A 15,881-nucleotide genomic window follows, 5' to 3' on the forward strand; every position below is an offset into this window, starting at 1 on the left:
GCAGCAGCCCCCGGAGCCCCCCATTGCCGGGGCGGGGGTCCCCGCTCACCGCACGGCCACCTCCATCCTCCGCCCGCCCCAACGGCCGCCGCTGCCGCCGATTCAAACCCGCCGCGCAGGCGTCCCGCGGGCCCCAGCTGCCTTCCCATTGGCCGCCCCGCTCCGCCAATCCCAGCCGCTTCCGCCGGGAGACCGCACCTCCCCTCTAATCCCATTGGGTGGGGATAGCCCCGCCCCCTGGGCGGAGACTGCTCCAGCGGTCCCGGGGCGCGGCGTGAGGGAGTGAAAAAACCTCAGTATTCAAAATAATAAGTTCCGATTTAGGAAAGCTAACGGTCTCGATAGGGCTAGTCGCTGCCCTCCGCTTTGCTCAGATTATAAACAAACGTGGAAGCGACGGCAGAATCGCCGTCTTAGGGACCAGGCTCAGGACTTTGTGCCTGGCAACAGCACACCCAGCTCCCTCCCATCACCAACACTCGGATAATTAGTTATTTTTTTCAAACTGCTGAATTTAATGTACTAAAGAGCTGTTTAATTCAGCTTACGTGGGTCCATAGAGGCATATAAGAGTGCTGCAATACAAGATTCCAGTTACAAGAAACAGTTATTTCATAACATACTGAATATGGCACCATTACTTGACTGGCACAGTCAGATACTTCACTCTCCTCCTGCTTTCCAGGAGAGCATTTCCAGTCTCAACATTTATACTGGACTTTGCACGAGATAAAGCTCCTTTACACGATGAAACCGTTTCTGGCATCAGCTGCCCTTTCCACCGCGTAACCCAGCCCCCAGGCACAGGCGAGCAGCCAGCCAGGCAGTGCAGAACTAGCTTGTCCTCATCGACTGCCCCCCATTACGCTGCACGCTCAGAAGTCAGATTACTGGGTACAGCAGGGGCTGGGGACAAGTTTAAGATCTCCTCAAATGAAGGGCCTTCATCCTCAAGGGGGATCTCAGCTTCAAACATCCGCTGGAGCAGAGCATCAACTGTCCTGTACCCTGCAGGTGGCCAAAAAAAAAAAAAAAGAAAAGCTGTAAGCATCCATTCCTGTTCCTCAGCAGAAGGCAACTCTTGCTCAAAGGCTGCTGCTCCCCGTGTTTTACACTAAACAGACAAGAAAACAAATGCCCCAAACGATGTTCCTTGGTATTTTACCCCATAAGCACTGCGAATGCTTGCAGAGGTTAAGACCATTATTTTAACATTTTAAGCACTTCTATTCCTGTCTGTCTTTCAGGGGACTTGTGATCCCAAACAGCTGCCATGCCAAAAGCACAAGACTAAGGAACTGCTAAGGTACAGCAAGAAAGCCAGAAGAAAAAGCAGTCATTAAGCTAGAGGAAAGGAGCACATAGTCACACCGTGACCCAAGCCAGGAGGAACAGAGTGCGTACAGGAAGTTGAAAAGCAGAAGACAGGTTTCTTGGCAACAGCAAAATCTCAGCCACCAAAGCAGCATCTTCATAGGCTGGCTACTGATCGAAGTGTGCGCAGGAGGGTCTAGGTAGGAAAGAGGAAAAGGAGTTGCTACAAATATAGAAAGAACAGCAAACATTGAGTGTCCACAGTTCTCTAAAAATCTCCAGCTGGGTTTTAGTGGCCTTTATAGCCCAAAAGAAAGCAGAAGTGTGTTGGAGCTTTCCCAGAGAGAGGGTGACATCAGGGACAGTTCAGACCCTCAGCCTCTTAAACCAAAGACTGGGCACATTGGAGGGCTGCACTTACGTTTGGAGGCAATTTTAAACAGCAGCCCTTTAGTCTGTTGCTTTGTTTCACCTTCCCCCTCAAGGTCATGCTCAGCACTCTCCATGTTATCAAGGAGCTGTTCATCCTGGAGCTTATCCCTACACAAGAAGGACCAGAAGTTACCCCGAGGGACACGTCTTACTCCAGAGGCCCACAGGTACCCAGTAGCAATGGATTCTCCGGGGTAGGGCAAGAACCAGTCATTGTGTTAAGTCTCCAGCACCTCTCCAGTCCTCTGGGCAACAGCCCTGGACTGAAAGAACCCAGCAAGGCAGGCACAAGGCCAACGTAAGTAGCCGTCTGCTAAAATCTAGACCAAGCCTACATGGTCATGACAGGTTAGCAAGAACTCTGTGACAAGGGAGAGGAGTCTCAACTCACACCTCAGGACAGAGGGTGGCATTTTCCTGCAGTTCCACAGCCCTCATTGGATGTGCCAAACCAGCCACATCCAACACAACCCTTTTGGGGGGCTTACTCTTGAACTCCCATTCCCAGCTCCTGGATTTTCTGCTCAATAGCCGTTTCTACTTCACTCTTCTCTAGCGAGTACTCCACAAAGAAAGCTTCCAAAATGAATGACACAAAGATACTGAAAGAAATGATGGGCAGAATTACACAGCAGCATTTCCTTACTGGCATCCCCCCTGCTTTTGGGCATCAGCTACTGTCTCAGTATTCCCAGGCTCATTCCCCAGCCCTCCATCCCCTCCTCTGCTGGAGATGGGAAGGTCTAAGGTAGAGCAACAGTCACTGGAACTAAGAATAGATGCAGCAGATTCCTCTATGACATGTTCTACCTGTCTCTAAAGTGTCACGCTGTGCGTGACCCTGGGACCATCAGCAGTGCCCTGGCAGGGGGCAGAGCCCCTCTTCCCTCCAAAGTCGATGAGAGCAACCCAAAACTTACTTGACAATAATTATCACCATCACAATGTGAAAGGCAATGAAATACAGCTTCGCAGGCTGAACCGTCACATTGGCAAATCCATTGGCAAAGAGTATAATGGGAGTTAAGGGAAAGAGTGCTAAAGGAAGAGAACATCTTGCTGTAGAGCAGCACTAAGGGAGGAACCAGGTAACAAGATAACAGAACCCAGAACAACACACCTTCCCAACAGAGCCCTCTGCAGGAACCATTTCTCTCTCTGGCACTATGTGCACAGGTGTGTGAAATACAAGGAGAAGAGGATTACAAAATGGATCTCCAAGTCTGGACCTTTCACCACAAAGGATATCATGCCACTGATTGACTACAGTGAGCTCCATCAGGACGATGAAGGATGATACAAAGTTGTTGAAGTTGTTCTTGCAGTACTTCCCACGGGCAAACAGAGAATCCTTGAGAGCTGGGTTTCCACATTCCAGGGCATAAGGAGCATTTGAGTTTGCAGGAAAGAACTGGATTTTCCCATGGAATAACTCCATACCAATGATAGCAAATACACAGTACACAACCTGGGAAAAGAAACCCCATCTCCTGCTTCTCCAGCTAGCAGCAAGGTCCATGGCAAGCTTAGAGTTCCAGCATGTTTTCACTGACACAACAAGCTGTTGGGAAGCAGCATAGAGTCCAAGAGACCCAAGCCACTCAAGAGCAATTACCAAGCAGAAATAATGAGCCAAGAACTACAGCCATGGAAAATACATGGAAATGAATTCTCAAATCATAAGAGGAAACCCTATTTTTAGGAAGTTATTTGAGAAACAGGTTTGTCATTCAGCTTCTTGCCCAAACCATAGTTTCATTCCTTACAGTGTGAAGCCCAGATTGCACAGAACATCTTCACTGCCCTGTGGAGCAAAGAAGGATGCTCTGAGCTGGCAACTAGCAGGAATCCAACCCCTTTGCAGACGTTTACAGGTGCAATGACCAAGAATCAAATAGACACTTACAGTTTCAAAGGCCTGCCATGCAGAGATTTGCATTTATCCTCTTGGAAACAGCATGAGTGTGAGACTTAAGATGCACTCCTGTAAGACTGCAGTGCTTTGAGCTAAGATACCAGGATTTCTTACCAGAGTCAGCCCGCCAAACGTCAACATTGTCGGTATGATGTTTATCAGCGTGTTCATGATGACCCGGAACCTACAGCAAATGATTCATTACAATATCTGCTATGTAGAGGCTCTTTTAAAGCCCATGGTTGCTTATTGTCACATCCCATCCAGCACATGGTCCCCACACACCCTTATGTATAAGGAACTCTCCACAGAGGATGCAGCAACTGGGCTCATGCCAGGCACAGTGGGACAAGGCCTTGGGATGCTTGGTTCAGTGGCCAGGGTCTGTCCAAAGCAGCCATGCAGAGCCACTCAAGGCACTGTCTCAGCCAGCCTCTGACACAGCCTGCCACAGAAACCATACCCCTATCCCATTCTCTTCATTACCTTTGAATGCTGTCAACGATCCTTATTAGCCTGAGGACCCTTAAGATGAAGACAATGTCCAGGATCTGTTGGCTGTTGTACTTCGTGGCTGAGAAAGCAAAATTTTTTTTTTTGTTATCAAAAAAGTAGGAAAGTATAGAGATAAAGCCTATTCTTGCATTTGTTATGATTATGTCCTTGTTAAACACCGTTTATAACAGGTACTTATTGAAAAAACAACAAAAAAAGACTGGGTTAGTTTGCAGAAACCCAAAAAGCCTCCCAAGCCCAAGGTGATGGCAAAATACAACTCAAGACCACTGAGTTTCCCAGATGCATGCAGACTGCTTAAGCTGCACTTACTTGATTTCAGGGTGGTATTGAGTATTGTTGCAGTCAAGGCAGCAAAGATGATGAGGGTATCAAACCTAGCATGAGGGAAGGCAGTGCTGTTAGATTTGTGGCAACAGAGAATGGGCGCTTAAGCTGCCACATGACACGTGAAAGTGGTAAGCCCTCTTCCTCCCATCTATGCCAGGCAGCCCTGCACCATCTCAAACTATTTGTAGGGTGGGACGATGGGAAAGTTTTGTTTAGCAAAACTCTTTCCCCTGCCCAGCCACTATCTTCACATGCCTTTGACTGAGCTAGCAGAGCAGGGCAGAGAACAGTAGTCTGTCAGAGCCAGGAAAGAGCACAACGTCCTCTGATGTATACAGTAATTTTAATTACACCCTGGCACATAAGTTAGGCAGTCCAGTTCTTGAGAGGCTGAACACAAAGATCTTGCCACACTTCACACCACCGTGAACACAAACATTCATCCCACTCACCAGTTCCAGAACTGATTTCTTCCGAAGAACGCCCTCGGTTCGTAAGTGTACACTTTCAGGAGTATCTCAGTTATATACAAAGCAAGGAAGACCCACTCTGCATAAGAAATATAGGGGGTTGCCTCATCCAGAGCAATGAAAACAGCATTTATTAGAATGATCACATCATAAGTCCAAACAAATCCCCTGCAAGAAGAAAAAAAGAGAAATCAGTTTGCCACTCCCAAAAAGGTAAAAAGTTACACAGTTATTTCAGGAGTTCTTTACCTTCTCTTTCAAACATTGTCATTTAGGTGAACTACCTTTACCTACCAGTTCTCTCCAAACCCAAGAGTTTCGGAAAGTTACTACAGAGTTTAGCTTTGCCCTTGAAAGCAGAGCACAAGCCTTCAAGGTACTCCACTGACAATGCTTTCAGTGCTAAATAAACTCTTAGAGACTGACAGCAGCTGCGTTTCTAACAAGTCAAGCAGCATTCCTCAAGCAGAAAAAGACCGGATGAGTAAAACAGAAGACAAAACTGGGAGCGGTGGCCGGTACACCAGATGGGTGTGCTGCAGTCAGAGAAAGCTGGACAGACTGGGGATGCGGGCAGAGAGGAATCCCACCATGTTCAAAGGGAAATGCATAGTCCTGCTCCTAGGGAGGAATAACCTCAGGCACCAGTGCAGGCAGGGTGTCAGCCATCTGAAAAGCAGCTCTGCAGAGGATCCAGTGGGTGAAGGGGGTCTTGGTCGTCAAGTTGAACACAAGCCAACAGTGCACCCTGGTGACCAAGAAGGCCAACAGCATCCTCTGCTACATTAGGAAGAGTGTGGTGAACAGGTTGAGGGGAGTAATTTTTCCCACCTACTCCATACTGGTGAGGCTGCATCTGCAGTGCTGTGTCCACAACTGGGCTCCCCAGTACAAGAGACATGAACATACTACAGCAACCACAGCAAAGGGTCACAAAAAACAATTAAAGGATAGGATAGCCTGACAAATTGTTCAGCCTGAAGGGGAGAAGGCTTAGGGAGATCTCAATATGTATGTATAAATACCTGATGGGAAGGTGTGAAGAAGGTGGAGCCAGACTCCTTTCAGTGGTATCCGGTGAAAGCACAAGAGGCAAGGGGCACAAGTTGAAATACTGGATTTTCCATTTAAACACAGCTTTATTTTTTTAAATCAAGGGTGGTCAAACACTAGAACAGGTTGCAGAGAGGTTATGAAGTCTCCATCCATGGAGATACTCAAAATCCAACTGGACATAGCCCCGAGTAGCCTACTTTAGCTGACCCTGCTTTGAGCAAGGGACTTACACTAGACCATCTCTAGATGTTTCTTCCAGCCTCAGTGATTCTGCTACTCTGGGAAGACTCAGACATGAAATAAAGTACTAGTAGCTCATAGACTCGGTAAGAGCTGATGAAGCAGCACAATACAGCTTTGCAGCAGAGACTGCTGACGTAAGACCACCTTTAAGTGAAGCATTTAGTCTGGTCCTTCAAGGCAGGCCAGAAAGCACTTCTTGCTTTCAGTAAAAACTATTTACAGTCAGCACCTACAGAAGATCTGAACAAGAGGGACTGGAAGAGGTATGGACTCGCCATTAGCCAAGTCTAGTTTCTCCACACCGCTGAAAGTAGGCTAAGAGCAGAGCTGGTCCACAGAAGACTTAAGAACAGAACCCTTCCTGTTTGCCTAAGTGTGGTTTGCACTTTCCAGCATGACACTCAGCTGAGCATTTGCTTGCAACACCACTGCATCGAGTGTTAAGAGCTGCTTGCTCCACCAGTAGAGGCTTACCTGTGCCTAACCATGCTGCGCAGGAACTGACTCACTGCTGACTTGTATACACGAGGCATCCATTGGTTCAGTGGATGGCTGCGTATTTTCAGGGTAACCACCTGGATGTTGAGGAGATCTGCCAGTTGGACAAAGGACTTCTTGTCTGCAGTAGGGGAGAGCACTACACATCAGTCTACTATCTTTAAAAAAAGATGACATCTGGCAAATGCAAACCTATATGCACAAGAGCTGCAGAAATCTGGACTCAATATCTGTTCATTGCAGCAGGCAAAGCATATGCCCTAAGTGGTACTCAGCACAGAACAGCCTGAACTCAGTACTCAAGCAGCTCCTCTGCCCCATTCCTGGGGGACTGGCTCAAGCCATAGGCCAACAACAACACAAACCTTTAATGATCAGGATGGGCATGATCTAGCATGAGGAGACTGATCCATCTCTCCTGATAGCCTGTCTCCATTAGAAAGAGAGTGAGAGGCTCCAGAGGAATGGGTGAGAAGCCACATTGCTTGGAGGAATCTGATAACAAGGGAGGCTTTCCTTGTGCTGTGCTCAGAACGGGAGGGCCCATTCTCCATGGTGAGCTTGCCCTGATGTCAAAAGGTCATGAAGAGCTGCCCACAGCACACATGACACATGCTATAGCTACAGGCAGAAAGAATAACCTTTCAGGATTTAAGCAACCTGGAGGGAAAGCAGCAAGACGGGCCTCTGGGTCCATTACAGGCCACAAATCCCAGTGCCAAAACCCTTGAAGCATCAGGCTCCTGACCCCAGGTGCCTCCCCAATCCCTTGAGCATAGCAGTACCCCACTGCTCACCTATGAAACCCTTCTGCTCATCATCTGAGATGCGTAGCAGCAGCTCTCGGTGAGAGCTGCTGATATCAGGAGCCACCAGCTTGACAAGCTGCTTCCACCGGGCTTCTCTAACCACAAACTGTGCTCCTTCCTCTTCCTTCAGGAGGTTGAAGGCCTCTATCATCTTGCGGTGCTTCATGTAAGCAAGCTTACGGATCTCATTCTAGACAGAGTATCAGGATTCAGGCAGCTTCAGTCACCCTTCGCCCTCCCCCCCTTTTTTTTTTTTTAAAAAAAAAAAAACAAACAACAAACAACATTCTTATTTCCATGGCACAGGGATGCAAGAAGAGACTCAGAGGAAGACACTTGAAGTGATATTAGGCATAAAGTACAGCACAGTCAATGGGAGTGATGAGAAATACTATTTAACAGGCAACCATGGGCCCTCTGCGCAGCATTCTGGGAGGGTTGCTAGACTGTTTTTTGCTGGAAGATACACTGAAAAAACAGAAGACAAAAGGATACTGTCTAACAGGAAGGAGATGGGGGGATATCTTTCAAGGATCACAGGATCTGCATGCCCACAAGTCGAAGAGGATGTGTCCACTCGTGTTTTCCATCCTAAAGTGAATACTGCTGAGATCAGGGGCGAAGATCCTCTTCTGCAAACGATTACAAGGAGGCTGAAGAACGTTATACCCTTGGGAGACTGCAGCCTGTAGGAAGACCTAGCAGACTGCTTACTGAGAAAGAGACAATCCCCTCGTGGAAGCTCCCAGGAATTTCCAGCTCTGATCACAAGTACCAAACTGCACCTAGTCAGTTTGGGTGGAAGAAGCAAGACTTCCGATTTACTTAGACCTCTCTTTACATTTTCTTTGCTTTAAGAGCACATGCAGTGGCAGAAGAGTGTTATGCTCTTCTAGCCAACTGAGAACAGTTTCCTGCATAGAGACATAGTTTTTGAGCTAGGACTAAGTCTCTAACACTAATGCAGAGACATGTGCATCCTATCTGTTGCAGCTTCTTGGGTCCACAGAGCCATAGAATATTTCATTGTTACATGCTAAAAGCAGAACTTGCAACAATCCCCATCACATGAAAGGTGAACCTGTGCTTGTTATTTGCAGAGCATCAGCAAAGGCAAGCAGCTGTATCCCCTTCTCCACACCTTCCAGAAGCAGCAGCTTTTCAAGGGAAAGCCAGATGCCTCCTTACAAGGTTACACAGAACAGCAGGCAATCACAATTGACCTCGCCAAACATTACCTTCAGGTGTTTTTTGTAGTTGTTGTACACAACAGCCAGGAAGAGAGACATGAAGATATACGTGTTGACAATGACGAAGGCAATGAAGAACAGGGCATACCATGAGCTGAAGTCAAATGCTGGCATCCTAATGAAAGGGAGAGAGATTGCTACTTGCTAGGCAAACAAAGCAGGGAAACAAGAGAAACCACAAGAAAACAGTCTTCTAGATGGATTTCTAAGTACTGTTTTGCATAGCCAGGTCAAACTTGCCAGATAATAACCCAGCTAAAAACTGTGCATTAATTCAGTTAGAGAACAGTTTTCTTCCACTCAATTTTCATCCGTAGTTTATCAGGCCCCAACTGAAGGGATGCAGAAGAGAGAGCACAGAGATTAAGCTTCTGTCAATGGGGCTAAGTGCAGAGTCTTGAAGTGATATCTCAGCCATAAGCTGGCTATTGGCTTCACAGACCGTCACTGCACTCAGACTTCCCCTTCCACTTAACTTTAGGAGGACTCACAGCATTTCTGAGTATAAATGCCCAGGGTCCCTGTAACTGTTCAGTACATCACCACACAAACGAGCGTGCCATTCCTCCCTGCCCCTCTCTTTGATGGCACCTTCAGAGTGCAAACTGAAATGGGAACCCAGTTAGAACAAGTGAGACTAGAAAGTCCAACCTTCACATAATTTTCATACAGCTGTGCAAATTAAGAAGGTCTGCATGGAAAGCCCTGAAAATATAAGAGAATAAAGTATCTGGCCACTAGAGCACACTCTTCCTTTTCAGAAAAGGGTTTTAATCAAAGAGTGTGTCCCCCCCTCAGGTTTAAGCCTTCATCAGCTACTGTGTCATTTGGAAAACAGTATTTTTAATGCATCTTCTCCAAAAATCTTCTGAAACTCAGATTCTGGTTCAGAGCCATTTAAAAGACAAATGGCTGACAATTCATGAAGCCCCTGCAGGCTGGAAGAGTAAAAGCCCTGTTGCTGCTCTGAAATACCTTGTTGCGCAAAACACAGTATTGTTCTAATCAGAGATCCTGCCACTAGGAGCAGGACACCGGTATTCACAACAGAAAGACTGCAAGCTCAGCATACATACATGACATCCGGGCTGTTTGCTGTCGTCACCAGCACATAGAGGTCAAACACAATTTCTAGGTAGTTTTTGAAATATGGCAAGCCTTCCGCTGTCTGGAGATTCCTAGGAGAAAAAGGACAATCTGAAGTTAAGCACAGAGACCACGTGTCCCACCACCGGAACTGCACGTATCAGCAGTGCTTGTAATCATTTGGAGTTGCCAGACTCCCTCCTGCCCCAAAGTATCACACACATTCTTTCCTCTCAGCTCTGAGCAAAAGAAGTATTCACACCTTTCACCAAACAGCTTCAAGGCCATAAGGGAGAACATGAGAAGGCTAAACATGAAGAGCAAGAAGACGTAGGTGATCTCTGGCAGCGTGTTGCGGATGCTGCGGAAGGCCCTCCGAATCTGCCAGGGAGAAAGGAAGCGTTTAGAGGCAAGATAATACCTGTTTTTCCCCTCACCATCCCACCCAGATCAAACACCTACACAGGGACAGGCAAGCAAAGTGGGACAAAGGTAGCCTTCTATCACCCAACAGGAGAGATTCTGAACCAAATGTGTCGGCTCTGTTCTGCTAAAACCTGTGCAAGAATACCAGATCTTTCCTTCTCATTTCCCAGAGGAGATGATAGAAGAGATCCTATCTAAACACCATCATGAACTCAGCTAGCCAAGGGACAGAGGGCTCTGTGGCACTGCTGAGATGCTTTTGCTCCATGGAACTTGTCAGGAACAGAAGAAGCCCATCACTCCAGTGTTCTGGAGTTACACATGCTCTTAGCCTGAGAGTTTGACTGCTCCCTCCCCAGGCCTCTGCACCACAGTAGTTTATTCATTTGTAAGTCAGGACCAGAACAGTCTTGGGCAGCAGGGCAAAGATCTCCTTGTGACAAGAGGAATCAGAGTTTAAATCACCCATCCGGACTACAAGTCCAGTTTCCGAGAACAGCATGACACTTGTGCTTGCTTGCCTAGGAGAATTTCAGAAATAAGTAACCTGGCCCCTGACCCAGGGAAAAACAGTTTTCTTGTCTGCAGTGCTTCTCGCGTTTGCATCTCCCGAGGAAGGCATCTAACTCTGCTTGCAAACAGAGGCTGCTCCTCCACACAGAGTGGACTAAGCACAACCCATGGGCTCACCTTACAAGAACCATTCTTCCTTCTCCATCCAGTCTCACCCTTTGTTAAGCATGATTTTCCCAAAATCATCACAGCACCATGTCTGGTGAGAAGCTCTAGTTCCAGTCCCAAGCACTGTCTGGGCTCAGGACCCGAGGGCTCCAGACAGCAATAACCCAGCCCATAGGTACAGGGAGCAGCCTTTTGGTATTTTGCACAGTGCCAAGCAGACCCGTGAGAATGCACCCTTTTCTCCATCTCAAATTAATGCTTCAGGCCACCTCTAAGAGAAACCTTCACTCACAGGAACCTGAATTCTGCCATTTCTGGCCCAAAACCATTCTATTAAATCCCGTGGATCTCAGAAAGCAGCAGGCTGTCCAAAAATAAGACCCTGCAACGGACATCCATCCCACCAGACCTCTTCCTTACCTGGCGACTCTCTGCAAAGTTGATCAGGAAGATGGGCCTCACAATTCTTGACCATCTAATGCTGTTCACATTGTATATCCTGAGGACCCCATATATGGCCAAGTCTGTTAGGGATAACTGTAGAAGAAAAAGAAAATTCCCAGAAGCAATGTTAGAAATGCATCTAGATAGTGAAGACAATAGGATTAGCTGATACAAGACAGATGCACACACAACAGGTTTGTGAGAACAGGCCCAACTGTTGATTAATTTGGCCATGGCTCTTGTAGAGCCCTTATGCATCAGGCCTACGTTACCAGCAAAGCACCAGGAGGAAAAAGCCACCTCCGCATTGGCCACTTCAACCTTGGAGACTCCTCTAGACCTAACTCACCAGGATTGCAACCATGATGCAGATGTTCTTGGTATCCTTCCAGAATACGTTGCGAAAGGTGACTTTTGCAAAATGTGTCAGTCGGCCAAAGAACACCAGAAGGCACAACACCTCAACCAGAGAAGTGACCTGCAGAGAGAGAGAAGGGGCCCAAGTCAGGAGAAACAAGAGCAGGACTAGCCCTCTTCACATGGATGAGGATGTTCAGGCTGGGGTACAGGCAAAGAAAAAACTGGCAAAGTTAGCATAAAAGTTTTTCTAGTGGGATTTTACTCCCAGCTGTTTTACAGGTTCACGTATCTGGCACCGAGCAACAGTTTTAGGCTTCCTTTTGCAAAATTCCCTGTCACAGGCAGGGCAAAGGCAGTAAAATTGTATTTTCTTAGGATTCAAGTAGCACATCTCTCAAACACACTAGTGCAGAACAAATAAAGCTGCAGAAAAATCAGTCCTAAGGGCAACGTTCCACCTCTGCTTTCAGACATGAGGACTGGACTTGGGTGACACAGAAGGCTGGAATTGTTCTCGGAGATGCTGAAAAGCAACATGACTTTGTCCACAGTCTGCAATGCATTCCTGACAGCCATCGTGGCTCCCTGTATACTCCCTGTCTAGCTCTTACGTCCTTTTTTGTCTCCATTTCAGTAGATAAAAGATATCAACAGAAATATCAGCATCAATTACCTCTTGACACCTTTGACAACTAGTTTCAACCAAGAAACCCTTACTTGCTCTACCAAGCAACACAATACTAGTTGCATTGCTGCTTCTACACTGAAAACTTACCAGGAAGGGTAGTGGATACACAGCAGGTTCTTCAAACACTGCAAGGGATAGGTTGAGAAAGATGAAGAAGTAGGTGACTGTTCGCATAATCCAGTGGTTATAGAGATAATAAAGCCTGTAGAAAGAAGGCAGTGGCACCATAAATAAAGGCTTCAGCGCTCATACTCATGGGCTCACCAAATACATCTTGGAAGAACAGCACGTGCTGTCCCAAACAGTCAAGAGAGGAAGAAGGGTAACAGTAGCACAACTTTTGTCAACCAGGAATTTGGCAATTTGTTTCCTAGCCCTCCCTTATAGTCTTATAGCTAATGGATACTCCTTTTCAGGAAGCAAAAAACCCAGGAAGGTGTAACACAGGCATTCTTCAATTCAGTTTAAGACTGCAACATACAGATTTGGTAAAGCTGCTTATTTTTTGTAATTATCTTGTTCCTAATTTGAATGCAAACTTCTGCTAAGCTCAGGTATCCACACAACACATAAATGAAGTCTGATTAGTTATCTAACACCTTTTCTTTGCAGGTTAAAAAGCAGAGAGATAAAAAAAGCCACCAGAGAGAAGTAGGAAGTTGCACAGTAAACTGTTTTTTTTATACAGAGTTTAAGCAGTATTCTATCCCTCACAGCAGCAAAACCTCTGGTGAATGCTAGCAATAACCGTGAACACATCCTGCTCTAAGCCTCCCACAGGAGGTTTCACACAATGGCACGCAACAGTGGCTCCTTTGGGGAGACACAGAGTGGATGTGCAGAGTATATAGCTTCTCTGCCAATAAAAAAGCTGCCAACATTGCCAGTCTCATCTGCCCGATAGCCACCTGCACAATGGCTACAGAGCAGGTGATTATACAGATGTCATGGTATTACACCCTTAATAACACTATCAAGACACAACCACATAAATAAAACCTGCTCATTTCTACTATTTATACTAAGCATACTTGGGCAGGACAAAACTATATGCACAGTCTTTTTCCAAAGCAGACAGACGTTACATCTATACAGCAGCATACACCTCTTTTTTAACAAACATACTTAACCATACTTGAGTCTCCAGGATACCCAAAGAACTTTAACAGCTAAGACATACGAACTAAGTAAAAAACTTTTGTGGGAAGGGCTACAGAAGCCATTAAAGCCCACATGCTGTTTTGCTGGCAGTCTGCTGTATCACCTTTCCCTTCTACACTAGCCACCTTCTCTTAAGTTTTACATGAGAGAATAGTTTGCCTAAAGCAGTCCAGGCCTGAGGGAAAAGCCATCTCTGACTGAAATTGCTTGGCCTCTTATCAGCACCTAAAAGGGAAGATAATCACCTTTGCAGGCAAAACACTCCTGACTTGAGGAATTTCTCTTATCTTATTGCCAGTTAACATAAGCTTTTAATTACTCCTGCCCCTAGCACCTACCGCCCTTTCTGAAGTACACCTGAGCAGAGGTGCCACACACTCATTTGATTACCTGAAGTTTTGGTGTGCGGTGGGTTGTTATCATCCACTGCCAAGCCGATCGGTAATAGCCATAACCACCTGGCTCAGGGCTCTTCTCCCCCACAGGCCAACTGTGCAGCCCCCTGCTACCAAAATCCTACCACTCACACAGTACAGCCACACTCCAGCACCCCCTGCCATACAGGCGATGGCTGACCAAACTCCCAAACTCTTCATCCCCCCAGAGTACTGCAGCTTCAGTCTTGAAAGATTTATTTTTTTTCTCCAGCAAAAAACCAAGTTTTTATTTCCTTTCCCATCCTCAACATACAGACACACTAAGCCCCATTCAACATATGCATTTCAGCTTCAATCCAGTTCTCTGTATCTCACACACGCACCCAACCTTCTCGGTGTTCAGCTGGTAAACCTGAGGTCCCCCGCCTTTGCTGGCTATTGTTCTTTGGACACAGCTGTAGCTGGTTCCCCCCCACCTCAGCTTCAGTGTCCCACAGCACTGCACGCTGCCTGGGGGACCAGCAGAGAGCCCCGCTCCTGTGCGGCGATACGGCTGTTCGTGGGAACACAGACCTCCTTACCTGACTGCCTCCGGAGAGGTCTTAAAAGGAATATTTCTGTTGTACTGCGCATCGGAGACAAACGCTGCTGCCAGCAGGAGGTCCTGTAGAAAGGGGGAAAACACAGAGAACTGATCAGTAGGCGATAGAGCTTGAAATAAACTCTAAGCAGATATTCAGAAAAGGTGCCTTTTCAGCACAGGGCACGGCTATAGAGAAGCAGGCGCCGCAACGCCGTACACCCGCCTCCCTCTTTGCTAGAGGGGACCCCTGCCGGGCGCCCCCCCCCCCCGCTACCTGTAAGGCCGCCTCCGCCATGGCTCGGGTAGACGCTGCGCCTGCCCCTGCCCGTCCCCGCCGCCTTTACCGCCTCCCGCCCCCGCCCCGGCGGAAGCGGGAGGCGGTGCCGATCCCGATTGGAGCCGGAGCAGAGATGGCTCTGGAGTCGCTGCGGCCGAGGGTGGTGCGCTGGGCGCTGCTGGCCGCCTTCGCCGCTGGGGTGCTGGTGGGCTGGCAGGCCGGCCGTGCCCGCCGCCGCTTCCTCCGCTGGCGCCAGCGCCGTCTCCAGCGCCGCCTGGACGCCGCCCGGGAGCAGCTGGAAGCGGCCTAAGCTGTAGAGAGCCCTCGGTGCCTCCCCCGGTCTCCCTTCCCTGCCCCGGCAGCGGGTTTGGGAGGTCGCCGCGACCCTCCGTGTGTCTCCTCCGGCAGCCCCGCCGCAGCAGAACCAGGTTCGCCCCCGCGCCGCTGCCCGAGCCGGTGACAACCACGTGGAAGCGCTGCCGGACACGGACAGCATCCGCGGAACGTGAGGGCCTGTCTCCTGTCCTTCGGAAGACCTGCATCAGACTGACCTAAGGAAACATCGAGGAACAATGATACCAAATGTATTTCCTTGTTTGTCTCCTTGTTTGTATTTCCAGTGTTTGTCTCGCTGGAAGTTTGCTGCTGAGGTCTGCTGCTCTGCCCTGGCCAAGAAGTGCTGCCGATACATTAAACTAGCAAAAATCATGACATGGTTTTTCCTAGATGTGCTTATTTCTCTGATGAGCGAAAACATACCTCACAGGCACTTGTAATGAGTGACGAATCTCATTATGAAAGTGTGCCCGTGAAAAAGACCAGTGGGGACAATTAAGCGGTGAAATAGCTGCATTTGTTGGTAGGATGAATGACTAAATTAAATTAAGGATGCTTGTGCTTTGGATTCTGAATTTCTTCTTGCACTTTGGACGAGGAATTGTGGAGATAGCTGTAGCACGTTCCTT

General features: G+C 47.8%; 1 protein-coding gene across 2 annotated transcripts; it reads right to left on the minus strand.

Annotated features, from left to right (window-relative positions):
* Positions 1 to 501: 501 nt before the first annotated feature.
* On the minus strand, positions 502 to 15,100 carry LOC141479551 (two pore channel protein 2-like). Of its 2 annotated transcripts, XM_074168787.1 has the most exons (20): positions 14,914 to 15,100; positions 14,638 to 14,720; positions 12,606 to 12,720; positions 11,820 to 11,948; positions 11,447 to 11,563; positions 10,182 to 10,300; positions 9,910 to 10,011; positions 8,822 to 8,948; positions 7,572 to 7,773; positions 6,751 to 6,895; positions 4,960 to 5,145; positions 4,490 to 4,554; positions 4,148 to 4,235; positions 3,776 to 3,845; positions 2,995 to 3,214; positions 2,667 to 2,757; positions 2,235 to 2,348; positions 1,736 to 1,854; positions 1,405 to 1,510; positions 502 to 1,008 (listed from the first exon to the last, which is right to left on the minus strand). In XM_074168787.1, the coding sequence occupies exons 1-20, from the start codon at positions 14,932 to 14,934 to the stop codon at positions 993 to 995; spliced, it is 2,235 nt and encodes a 744-aa protein (XP_074024888.1). In that variant the 5' UTR covers positions 14,935 to 15,100; the 3' UTR covers positions 502 to 992. The 2 variants fall into 2 exon arrangements, with proteins under 2 accessions (XP_074024888.1, XP_074024887.1); XM_074168786.1 differs by lacking the exon at positions 1,405 to 1,510 and having other exon boundaries at positions 14,914 to 14,966.
* Positions 15,101 to 15,881: the final 781 nt, after the last annotated feature.

Source organism: Numenius arquata, chromosome 2, assembly GCF_964106895.1.
Source record: "Numenius arquata chromosome 2, bNumArq3.hap1.1, whole genome shotgun sequence".
NCBI classification, from domain to species: domain Eukaryota; kingdom Metazoa; phylum Chordata; class Aves; order Charadriiformes; family Scolopacidae; genus Numenius; species Numenius arquata.

Coding starts and splice junctions, on each gene's coding strand:
- LOC141479551 (XM_074168786.1), bottom strand. CDS start 14,934: ATGGCGGAGGCGGCCTTACAG. Junction 6,896..7,571: donor TGAGCAGAAGGGTTTCATAG/GTGAGCAGTGGG, acceptor CCCCTACTGCAG/ACAAGAAGTCCTTTGTCCAA. Junction 5,146..6,750: donor CGCAGCATGGTTAGGCACAG/GTAAGCCTCTAC, acceptor TTCTTCTTGCAG/GGGATTTGTTTGGACTTATG.